The sequence below is a fragment of the Gallinula chloropus genome (genome assembly GCF_964237585.1).
Source record: "Gallinula chloropus genome assembly, chromosome: 1".
In the NCBI taxonomy this organism is placed as follows: domain Eukaryota; kingdom Metazoa; phylum Chordata; class Aves; order Gruiformes; family Rallidae; genus Gallinula; species Gallinula chloropus.
The window spans coordinates 145,299,209-145,310,034 of NC_140085.1; the positions used below are offsets into that span (position 1 = coordinate 145,299,209).

General features: G+C 42.9%; 1 protein-coding gene across 1 annotated transcript in view; it reads left to right on the forward strand.

Moving 5' to 3' along the window:
• The window catches only part of SLC9A4 (solute carrier family 9 member A4), a gene marked incomplete at both ends in the record, with an annotated part of 31,978 nt that extends 22,146 nt beyond the window's left edge, over positions 1–9,832 (forward strand). The window contains 4 exons of the mRNA XM_084260886.1: positions 3,175–3,271; positions 5,398–5,529; positions 6,214–6,301; positions 9,531–9,832. Coding sequence (XP_084117012.1) covers positions 3,175–3,271; positions 5,398–5,529; positions 6,214–6,301; positions 9,531–9,832 — 619 coding nt within the window. The remainder of the gene's footprint in view (positions 1–3,174; positions 3,272–5,397; positions 5,530–6,213; positions 6,302–9,530) is intronic.
• Between the last annotated feature and the right edge of the window lie 994 nt (positions 9,833–10,826).

The window sequence follows — 10,826 nt, forward strand, 5'->3', positions numbered from 1 at the left end:
ATTTTATTTCCTCCTGATATTACTATCTGCACGTCTAAGAGATACTGTTCAGGTACTCATTACGGAGAGACAGTTTTCGTGGTGTATTCTCATTTCAGTTTTTTTTTTTCACAAATATGTCTCATGCTCTGTGCTTTTTGTTTTTGTAGCATGCTGGAAGTTTCAATAAGAACAAAGAAACAGATTCTGTAAGGATTGCTTTATGGGTTTGGTAACATACCAAACTTGTTTGCTTTGTTTTGGGGTTTTTCTAAACATTCTTTTTTTTTAATGTATATTGGAAAGTGTAAAAGCAATCTGTTCCTTATTAACATACATGTGCACTGCTATGGCTGGGCAGGTTAATATCAAATCCCATGAAAAAAATATACTTTTGATTTGTGCTCCAGAACAATATAGACTATCTTCACGCCGTTTGTTCTCTTGCTATCCCAGCTCAGTTAAAACTCAGGGGATTTTATTTAAGTCTATTTAAGTCATGTTAAGAGCAAAATTATAAGCCATTAAATGACTTAGGACTGGCCACTTCTGTGTTAGGATGTGGAGGGAGTCAGGTATGCAAGCAGAAAAGTAAAAAGATGATCTGATGTCTTCCCAGTGGATTTCTGCTTTCCCCTATTTTTAGTTGCTTTCTCCAATTTCTTCCCAACTGTAAGGTATGAAGACCCTGGGGAGACATTGGTTGAAGTGCTGACCAGTCAGTTACTCCATATGACGTCAAAGCTGCTCGCATCAACTATGTCAGCTTGATTTGCATTACATAAATGATCCAAGCCTGCACTTTATAGACCAGTACTCATTGACAGGTGAGATTGTCATTAGTTCTCAGGGGCTGTGCTGGTCTTTGCTTGGTGTATCTAGGGTCTCTGTGTTGCCCAAAGGGACAGCAGCTTGGGGCTGCTGGCAACAAAGAGACTGGTTTCCTTGCTGTGGAAAGTAGCATATGCAGGCTGTCACACAGCTTGGGACACGCCAGACCCAGTATGGGATAAAGGTACATAGCACTTAAGCCTGGAAATTTGACGGCATTTCTGGATCTTCTCAGTGTTATCCCTGACCACGCATCCAGCTGGCCTGGAATTGGGTGGTGGTGATGATCTTTCTCTCCCTGCTGGTAAACTTTGGTGGTTTTGCTGTTGTTGAGAATTGATGAATGTTAATTAAACATTTAATGGAATAATAGAATCATAAAATGGTTAGGGTCATAAGGGACTCTAAAGATCATCAAGTTCCAACTGCCCCAGCCATGGGCAGGACACCTCTCACTAGACCAGGCTGTCCAAAGCCCCATCCAACCTGGCCTTGAGCACTGCCAGGGAGGGGACAGCCACAGTGTCTCTGGGCAGCCTGTTCCAGCACCTCACCACTTTCATAGTGAAGAATTTTTTCCTAATATCCAATCTAAATCTACCCCCTTCCAATTTAAAACCATTCCCTCTCATCCTATCACTACATGCCCTTCTAAAAAATCCCTCCCCAGCTTTCTTGTAGGCCCCATTTGGATACTGGTATGCTATAAGATCTTCCCAGAGCCTTCTCTTCTCCAGGCTGGAAAACACCAATTTTCTCAGCCTGTCTTCACAGGAGAGGTGCTCCAGCCTTGTGATCATCTTTGTAGCCCTCCTCTGAACCCATTCTAACAGTTCCATGTCCTTATGTTGGGGACTCCAGAAATGGACACAGTTTGTTTGTTGGGAAGGATTTATAATGGCCAGGATAAGATTTCTGGTCAAATCCTATTCTGTCAGCCTGGCTTGCCAATAGCCAAGTGGCACTTGTGTCTGTCTCAGGCCTCAGCAAGATCTTTAACCTATTGATTACCTCAGCCCCATTTCTAGTACTACACCTTAAGATACTGCCATGAAAAAATTGGCAGATCTCAGTTTTGGTCTGATGCAGAATGAAAACACATTCCAAAACCTTGCAATATACCATGAATTAATTACTATAGTCCATGGACTTTGGACAGGGGTCAGGCCTCCAGAGCTCACTGTCTACTTGATAATAAGAGGCAGTTAAATGTAGAAACCAGGCAGCTCAGGATGGTCCTAATAGTTTTCCAGATGTCTGTATTAGATTTAGCACAAAACAGTGGTAGCCTTGATAAGCCACCTGTAAATACAAATTCCAACCTTTTTCCTGTTTTTATACATCATCTCAGTATAGCTTGACTCTACTTTCCTTTGCCATTAAAAGTTCTAAGTTTGTTTTAGAGGGAGTACAAAATAAATGCACACAAAGCCTTGGCTGTACTGTACATTGATCTTTAATTGCACTATTTATAGACAACACCTTATGGACATCACTTAGCAGAGTATAAACATTTCTAAGGACTTTTTTTTTATAATAAAAGAGGCCAGAAAGAAAAACGGGGAAAGGAAAAAAACAGCAACAAGAAGATGAACTCAGACAGATTCAACCTGGATGATCACTATCTATCTGCCTTTCTTTTCTTGGGAATTCAGGCCAACACTAACTCTCACACAGATGGACTGATTTAGCAAAAGCAGTTAACATTTCACAGCAGGCCTCCTCCTTTGTTTTGCTAGTGAAAAAGCCAGGCAGCCACAAGCAACTGTAAGTTTCTTGTCACAGTTTGTTAAAAATACAAAGATGACTATCTTTCAGGTAGTTCTTCCATTTTAAATGGACAAGGGTTCAGTAGCAAGGAAACCTTATACCTTCTCCTCACCACAGGGCACATATCTCTGACTCCTTCATTGGTATGTGCTTTAGTTCTTCAGGATTTGCTGCACTTTCTCCAAGGAGTTAAAACCAGTAGGACTCCAAGGCCCAGGCTGCTAGACCGTGCTGAAGAATGTGTTCAGGCGAGGAGGAAACTTGCAGTGACTTCCTGAACACACAGCTGGTTGTTTCCCAACCTAATCCTTAAATATGAATGCTCTTACGAAGGGTTGAGAAAGAAAAGGAGAATGTCTGCTGTATGAGGGCTTAGGGTCTATTCTGTCTACCAAGTATATTGATAAAACCCAGGAAAGAGCAAAAGCTGACATTTTTTCATTAATCTTTGAATGATTTCATGGTGTCACTGGTAACTGAAAGGCTCTTCACAGCCTACTGTTCTAGCACTAAAAATAGATCATACATTGTTTAATGGGAATAGTATTTAATCAACTCATCAAAATCATATTGAATCTTATCTTTTATTTACAGGAGCAGTAGAAACCAGCGTGTGCATAGGCTTTCCCCTGCAGAGGTGGAGTCCATGAGAGATGTCCTGGCACATAATCTATATCAAGTGCGACACAGGGTGCGTAAGCAACCTGCTATTCCTGGCTATTTACAGACTTGAAAGCTTTTGTTTGCCCTCCCCATATCCTAGACATGGTGGGCGACAGCACCAGGACTGACACTGGGGTCACGCTGGTGGGAGATATGGGCCCAGAGCCCACAGCCGCTCCGACCCAGGGAAGGAGGGGAAGGAGCCCTGGCTCGGGGCTTGTTCCCGCATGGTAAAAAGGAAAGCAGGTTTTCTTCCATCGGCTTTTCGGGCTGCCGTCAGGGTGAAAAGCTAGGAAAATCTGTGCATGAGCTGTAGAGGTCAGGCTTCCCTCGCTGCACAGCTACCTCTGACTCTGAAGCCGCCTTCCGAAGCTGCCAAACGTCCCCGAGGGAGTCTGAGATGCCAAGTCCTCTCACCGGGGTTGGGGGCACCCGCAGCTTGGTCACTGGAGGGTGGCTGCCCGGCCTGAGGTAGCAGGCTGGATGGAGCAGAGGGGTGCCCGACACCTGGGGAGGGATTCAGGCCTTCGTGGGAGGCAGCAGGCTGGCAGGGCACCAGCAGCAGTGAAACTGCCCTGTGGAGGCGGGAGGACCAGCAAGGAAAATATTGTGTAACCCAAAGTCAGCTGAGCGTCAGGCTGGTAAATCCTCCGTCTGTGTGGGAGGAAAAGTTTAACTTCGCCACAGGAGGAGAAAGGGGAAAAAAAGGAAAAAACCCACCCAACCCAAAAATCTACCTCATCTGGAGGTAGATGAGTACAAAGATTTCTGGATTACCGCATGGGGAGGTACAAAAATTACCTCATCTGGAGGTAGATTTTTACACATTTGTTTTCCTACCCCCCCATAACCTGGGGGATGATCATATCTCAGCAGGGATTTTTTTGCAGAAATTTGTACCGATTGTGATGCAGACCAGTGTGTAGTATCTACTTAATCCAATCTTAGGCCCTGATGCAGACCAGTGTATAGTATCTAGTTAATCCAATCTTAGGCCCAGAAGGTAGAGCTGAATGCTTTCGTACTGCAATGAGTGGTAGAGGGTATATTACAGTGACCTTGAAATTACACAGATAAACAGGTAACTCGTGTAACACACATTTACTAGAAAATGTGAGGCCCTGCTCATTTAAATGTGTCATTATTAATATGATATTCATTCCTAATGTTGTTTGATTTGTCATGGCCAATTATCCTTATGATATTAATTTCTTATCTTACCAGCAACAATCTGCATATATGGCTGTGTCTTAGATTAGTGAAATGAACTCTCTTTCTTCAAAATCAATTACAGTAATGACTATTTGCACCAGTCATTTCCTATGTGGTATTGAGAACTGTGTGCTTTTGGAAATGAAAGATTGGGAGTAAAATAATGCCACTTATAATACTTCACTTTCAACTTCGAAGGCCTGGTAACACTCTGGCTCACCAAATCAACTTGACAAGGACCTTTGCAAGTGAGACTTGAGATCAGATTCTGCTTTTTAAAAGTTTACATACTTAAGTGAATTTTTCTCTTTAAGCCAGATAATTACTTTCCCTATTTCACAAGACATATGCAATAAATTAAAAAGCTTGTGCTGAAAGATGCTCAGTGTTAGGGTAATGTTAAAGCATGGTTTCTCCAAGTATTAAAGGGAAATTCAGCTGTGCATCTCATTTAGTAGATGTACTTTTCCTAGCAGACTTTTGCTCTGGGGTACATCTGCAAATTGCTCCTTACTCAGTAATATTAACATCCAGGCTCAGTGGTGGGTTAACCGGCTATCGCTGTCTTGGGACCTGCCTCAGATCTATTGCTTCCAATTGTGTGATCAGAAGAGAGCTGACAAGGGGAGGACAAGCTCAAATAATTTAATAGCCTGGTATAGGTGGGTATATTTTTAAGGTACACCTTGAGGTATGGCATGAGGCCATCAAAAATGTCATTAAAACATAGCCCTTAAGGTCTGAGACTTAGGCTGTGTTCGCACTGCCTCCTACTTTGCTCTACAGGAGGGAGGTTAGCATGTGGCTCCATTTTTCAATGTTGTACCAAAGATAGCTGTGGTGAGTTGGTGGCTGAGTCAGGCTCTGTGATCAACCAGACTGTGCAAAGTTATTAGCATTGCAAGTGCAACGAGAATTAACTGGGTGTATTTTCTGTTTCAGGCACCGACATACAGCCGACACAACTTGCCTACCAATACAAATGAGAAACAAGCCCAAGAAATCCTCATCCGTAGGCAACACAGCCTGAGGCAGAGTAGCAGGAAGGTCAACAGCTTACCTTGGGGTGGACTGGTACTTGTTTTGTAAACTACTATTCATATAAAAAATGCCTGTACTTCTCTGTAAATAAGGAAAGAGACGCAAAAGAGACACCCATTTGTCCTCATGTAGCACCTGAGAAGATCAAGGTTCACGTAGTACGTGGACAGCAACAGTTTTATGTCCTACCTCTATACTTTGGTCAGAAATCAGCTACTATGGCTGTAAGTAGTAAAATAGTGTAAGTTGCATTGTTTTGGCACGTGAAAAATATAGTATAATCACAGCTTTGTGAATTTGTGGATTCCCAAAAGGCCTGATGCACAGCCCGCGACACCTTGCATGACAGTTTTGGCTCTCAGTCAGTAAGAGCTGTCTGACCATATGTAGGCATTAGGTAGCTTAGACAATTACAGCTGAGATCATCATGGTTAAGGAAGAGAACTAAGTTCTTGTTGGATGTATTAATTTTATTTGAAGTTGCCACCTGCAATTGGAAAGGTGAATCTTAGAAGAACATATTTCTTTCCACTGACTGTAGAAAAAACCCCCTAGGGCTATTATTAGACACAACTAGATCAAGGATTGATCTTATTCACCTCTGTAAATTTGGCTGCAAAGGTGCACAACTGAAAAAATATAAACCCATCCCACCAAATAAGTGCAAATTGTGGAGGCAGTCATGAGATCTGAACACATTTCTGTCTCCCTACACAGGCGAGCACCACAGGCATGCGCTACCTCTCTTTGCCTCAAGGTCCCAGCCAGCCCACTAGACGGAAAGCCAAGCGTGTTACTTTTACAGGTAATGGAAGGTGGATGTGCTTTACTCTGTATTTTACTCCAGCAGTGAAAGAAACTTGGCCAGTTACTCAGTGGGTTTAACAGTACTAAATGAATACTCCCATGGAAGTTCCTCGCCTCTTTAAAGGAACTACACCCTCCTCTCCTATCTTTTTAATCTATGTTGTTTATATGGTCATTACTGCTACAGTTTCTATCTCATTCCAGCACCGCCTGGTTTTCTCTTTTTCTCTCCTGCACAAATATTCCTTTGATACCTGCTGTTTGGCCTGGCCGTGAGGGCATCTGTGTGAGCCCAAGAAAGCAAATTAGCTGTTCCCTGCAGTCCTCCAGATACAATTATATGCAAAATATATTAGGAGCTGCTGAACCCATAGGCAAGTTGAGGTGAGACTGCCATAGCTCCATGCCCCCAGGTCCTTCTGGTATGGCATTCCCAACAGGCAGCCTGCCTGCTGTAATTCAATGAACACGTAGGCACGATTGGACATGTAGAGCAGCACAGACAGGGCACAGCACTCTCACCAACACAAACAGCACCAATGGCCTCATCCGGGTTCCCTCTCTGGCTGATCAGGATGAGAGCCTGTTCTTGGAAAATTATATACATACATGCTATATGATTTGCCCAGTAGCTGGTCCTGGACACTCTGTCTCCCCAAGTCCCTTGGTGGGACTTGGGTGTGCAAACCCCTGGGCACAGGGATTGCCCACAGAAACACAGGGGGACAGTGTCAGAGAAAACATGAACTTTAGGACTCTTAAATGTTCATCGTTGTCTCCATCTGTAATCTCTCTGACACTTTTCTGCATTTATTTTTGTGAACCTGGAATGCATTTGGGTTCCTTAGAAAAAATCCTTTACATTTCTGGCAAAATTAGCTACAGCAATTGAAACTATATTTTTAATCTTTGTATCAAAAACGTGGACAACAAAGTTTGTTTCCTGCAGGTGCAAAATGACTTTCTTTCTTCCCTTTCTTTTTTACTCTGAAAGAGACGAAAGCAAAAGAGATCACTGTAGGCAAACCATCCCCTTGGGGCTGGGGACACACGTGCTGGCAGCAGAACAGAAACCCATAGGATCTATTCAGAGGGGAAATAGAAGTTATTCGTGGGGATTTTTCTTTTTTCTTTTTTTTTTTCACACAACTGATTCTTTTCTGTTTGTCGGGACATCACAGTGGGGGATATATGTCTTCCAAAAAGTCTCAAACTGTTCTAAATAACAGCCTCAGACCTACAGGCATTTCAGACACTTTCAAGGGACCAAGTCCTGGAATAGTGGACAGGCACATTATTTCAGTTGGTAGAGGAGTAAATCCTGAGGTACAGGATGTATGCAAGTACAGTTTTACTAATCCCTAGGCCCGAATTTGAGCCCTGACTTGTGATCGGTTCAAATAATTAGACTTCTTTGGGAACAGAGAAGAGAAATACTCAGTACATCAGAAATTAGGAAGACTACCTCACATATGCATTCACCCCTTCTATAAATGCATGGAAGTCCTCCTGGAAAAACTATCCCCCAACAAGCTTGGTTTATCTTTTATATATAACATATGCAGGAAGTTTAGTAGCTAAGAGGTCAGAAATGACCATAAATAGATCTTTACACCACCTACCAGCTCTTTCTGCCACTCATACAAATGCACTGTTTCTTTGACAGTATGTATCATTCTCTCCAGCAGTGATGCCCCTGAAGGCCTGAGTAGCAGCCCTTTATGTCTGAGAATAGAATCATAGAATCACAGAATCACAGAATGCGTTAGGTTGGAAGGGACCTTTAAAGATCATCTAGTCCAATGTCCCTGCAGCAAGCAGGGACACCTTTAACTAGAGCAGATTGCTCAGAGCTTCATCAAGCCTGACCTTAAATGTCTCCAGGGATGGGGCCTCCACCACCTCTCTGGGCAATTGTTCCAGTGTCTCACCACCCTCATAGTGAAGAAGTTCTTCCAAATGTCTAATCTAAACCTACCCTGCTCTAGTTTAAAACCATTTCCCCTCATTATATCACTCCAGGCCCTTGTGAACAGTCCTTTCCCAGCTTTCCTGTAGGCCACCTTCAGGTACTGGCAGGCTGCAGTAAGGTCTCCCTGGAGCCTTCTCTTCTCCAGGCTGAAGAAGCCCAACTCTCCCAGCCTGTCTCCATAGGAGAGGTCCTCCAGCCCTCTGATTATCTTTGTGGCCCTCCTCTGGATCCTCTCCAAGATGTCCATGTCTTTCTTGTGCTGAAGGCTCCAGAGTTGGATGCAGAGTACCTATCCTACTTTATTGTTTATGGTGTGGTGTCCTGCCATGACCTAACAGATGCAGATTCTGCTATTAAAGAAGTCTGTGCCCCTGTTCAGTGGAGGCAGGTGCTGGTACACGTGTTTTCTCTTTGTGCCAACTCTGAAGTAAACATTAGCTTAAAACAATTCAATAGTTATTAAATTGCAATAACTTGATAAATTGTTACTGCTTTAACTACAGCAGGATGTAGTATAATTTTATTATTCATTGACCTTTGTGTTTATCTCCCAAAACCTTCTAGACTGTTAGGAGCTGTTTCTTAACTCATTTGCTAGTGCATAATCACACTACAGGTGGCTTTAAGAAAAGCAAAAATGTGTATTCTTTAAACTCAGCAAAACGAGAAAGCCAGTTATTGACCTATTGCAGGCAGATTTTTATTGTGTACTTGTGGAGAAGAAATCTGGTAGGAGCAGGTCTGGCACACCCAGTGTAATCAAAGTGCCCTAGAGTCAAACTTCTGGTTTCAGTGAAACTGTTTTCTTCCCAGTGGTTAATTACAAGTGACCAGTAAACTTGATTTTCGGCGGTACTAGAGTCTTATCCTTGGTCAGTTTGTCTTCTGCTGTGGGTTTCATAATGCTTTTCAACAATGGTACTAGGTATACTCCTGACATTTGTAGAACATTGAAAGCTACATAGAGGATCACTCTTGCCCTGTGGAGGCATTGAGTAGCTCTGTGAGACACTAAAAAGTAGCTGAATGTGCTCGGGGTTTCGGGGTAGAGACAAGATCAATAAAATCTTTTAAACATCAGGTTTGGGATGAAAATTTTCTTTTATTCTATAGCAATTATCTCAAATGCTTCAGTTTCAGGTTTAAAATCATAATGTTGTATTATATTGAATACTCTTTAACTTTCCTTGGCAATATTATGGTGTTTCTCATTTTTCTGCTTCAAAATATGAATTCTGTATCTGTTTTCATTTAGATCACCACAGAATTGTCTCTGAGGCTGCCTTCCCGCTAATGTCCAGACCCCAGCCCCAGCTGTGTCCCCTTGAAGTGAAGCACCGTGAGGAAGAGCTGATTCCAATGACGCGCTTGGACAGACGAGCAGGCCCATCCAATCCGTCAGGTCAAAGAGGAAATTCAATCCGCCGGCACCGTTTCAGGAGAGGAGACAATCTCCTTCCAATGCCAAAGTCTCGATTCACTGCGGGAGAAGTAGAAGCGTATGAGTCAGAAGAAGAGACAGAAAAGATGGCACCAGCCAGGCCATTAGCCATATGAGGAGTGGAGAAGAGCAATGCTTGCATCTCTAGGGCCCTTTGTGCACTGCTCCAGAGAAAATAACAAAGCTCTTATATGAACCCAACCACAATTTGCCTTTTGGGACCAGCGCACTCGTTCCCATATCACTTTCAAATGCTGTATCAAGGTACTTAGTGGCTCAGAGAAGACTCAAAGTCTTATATGTTTATATCAAGCTTTCTTTCCAGCAGAACAGTGCAGGAAAGAGGGAAACATGATCTTTGTGATATTTGGATGTGGATTTAAATGACAATAGTTGGGCACATGCAATGCTATGGTTAGAAGCTGATACTGCCTTCTTTTGTTCTGTACTATGGCCTACATCCAGAAGAAACACTGAAAGGCATTCTTGACTCAAGAGTTCCCAGATTGATAACTTCAATTTATCTAGACCTTTTCACTTCAGAGTTGCTGACATATTCCAGGAAAGAGTTAAACAACAACAATAAAGTAATATTTGGGACACCAAATGTCACTGAAGATGCTTAAATGGGTACTAAACTCAAAAGGATATTTTAGTGGACATTTTCAGCACTTGGGAATCTCTTGGTATTTCAGGTTTGGCTCTGCAAAAGTGCGTAAAGTCAGTTGCTGTGATGATCCATAACTCCTGGTACTTAAACAATTTCAGCATGTAGGGAGGGATCTGTCACCCACCTACAGGTATTTGGGATGAGTAAAAGAAGCATCTTGCTACATACAAATCCAGACGGGACTCTTCAGGCAGGGCAGGGGTGCAGACAGGATGACTTTTGTTTGCAAATGTGGGATGGCAAGAATGTACATAATATTCTTGTGGTTCAGCAAGTGGGAGGCTTCACTGTAGAACATCTAACCTCTATTCTCCACTTCCACCTTGCTAGAGGGTGCCCAAATCAGTGGACCATGCTTCACACTGAAGCTGTACCAGCACTGCAGATGTGCAGTTTCTTTCAGGAAGCAAGAAACTGGGACAAAAGGTAAAGGGAAACTA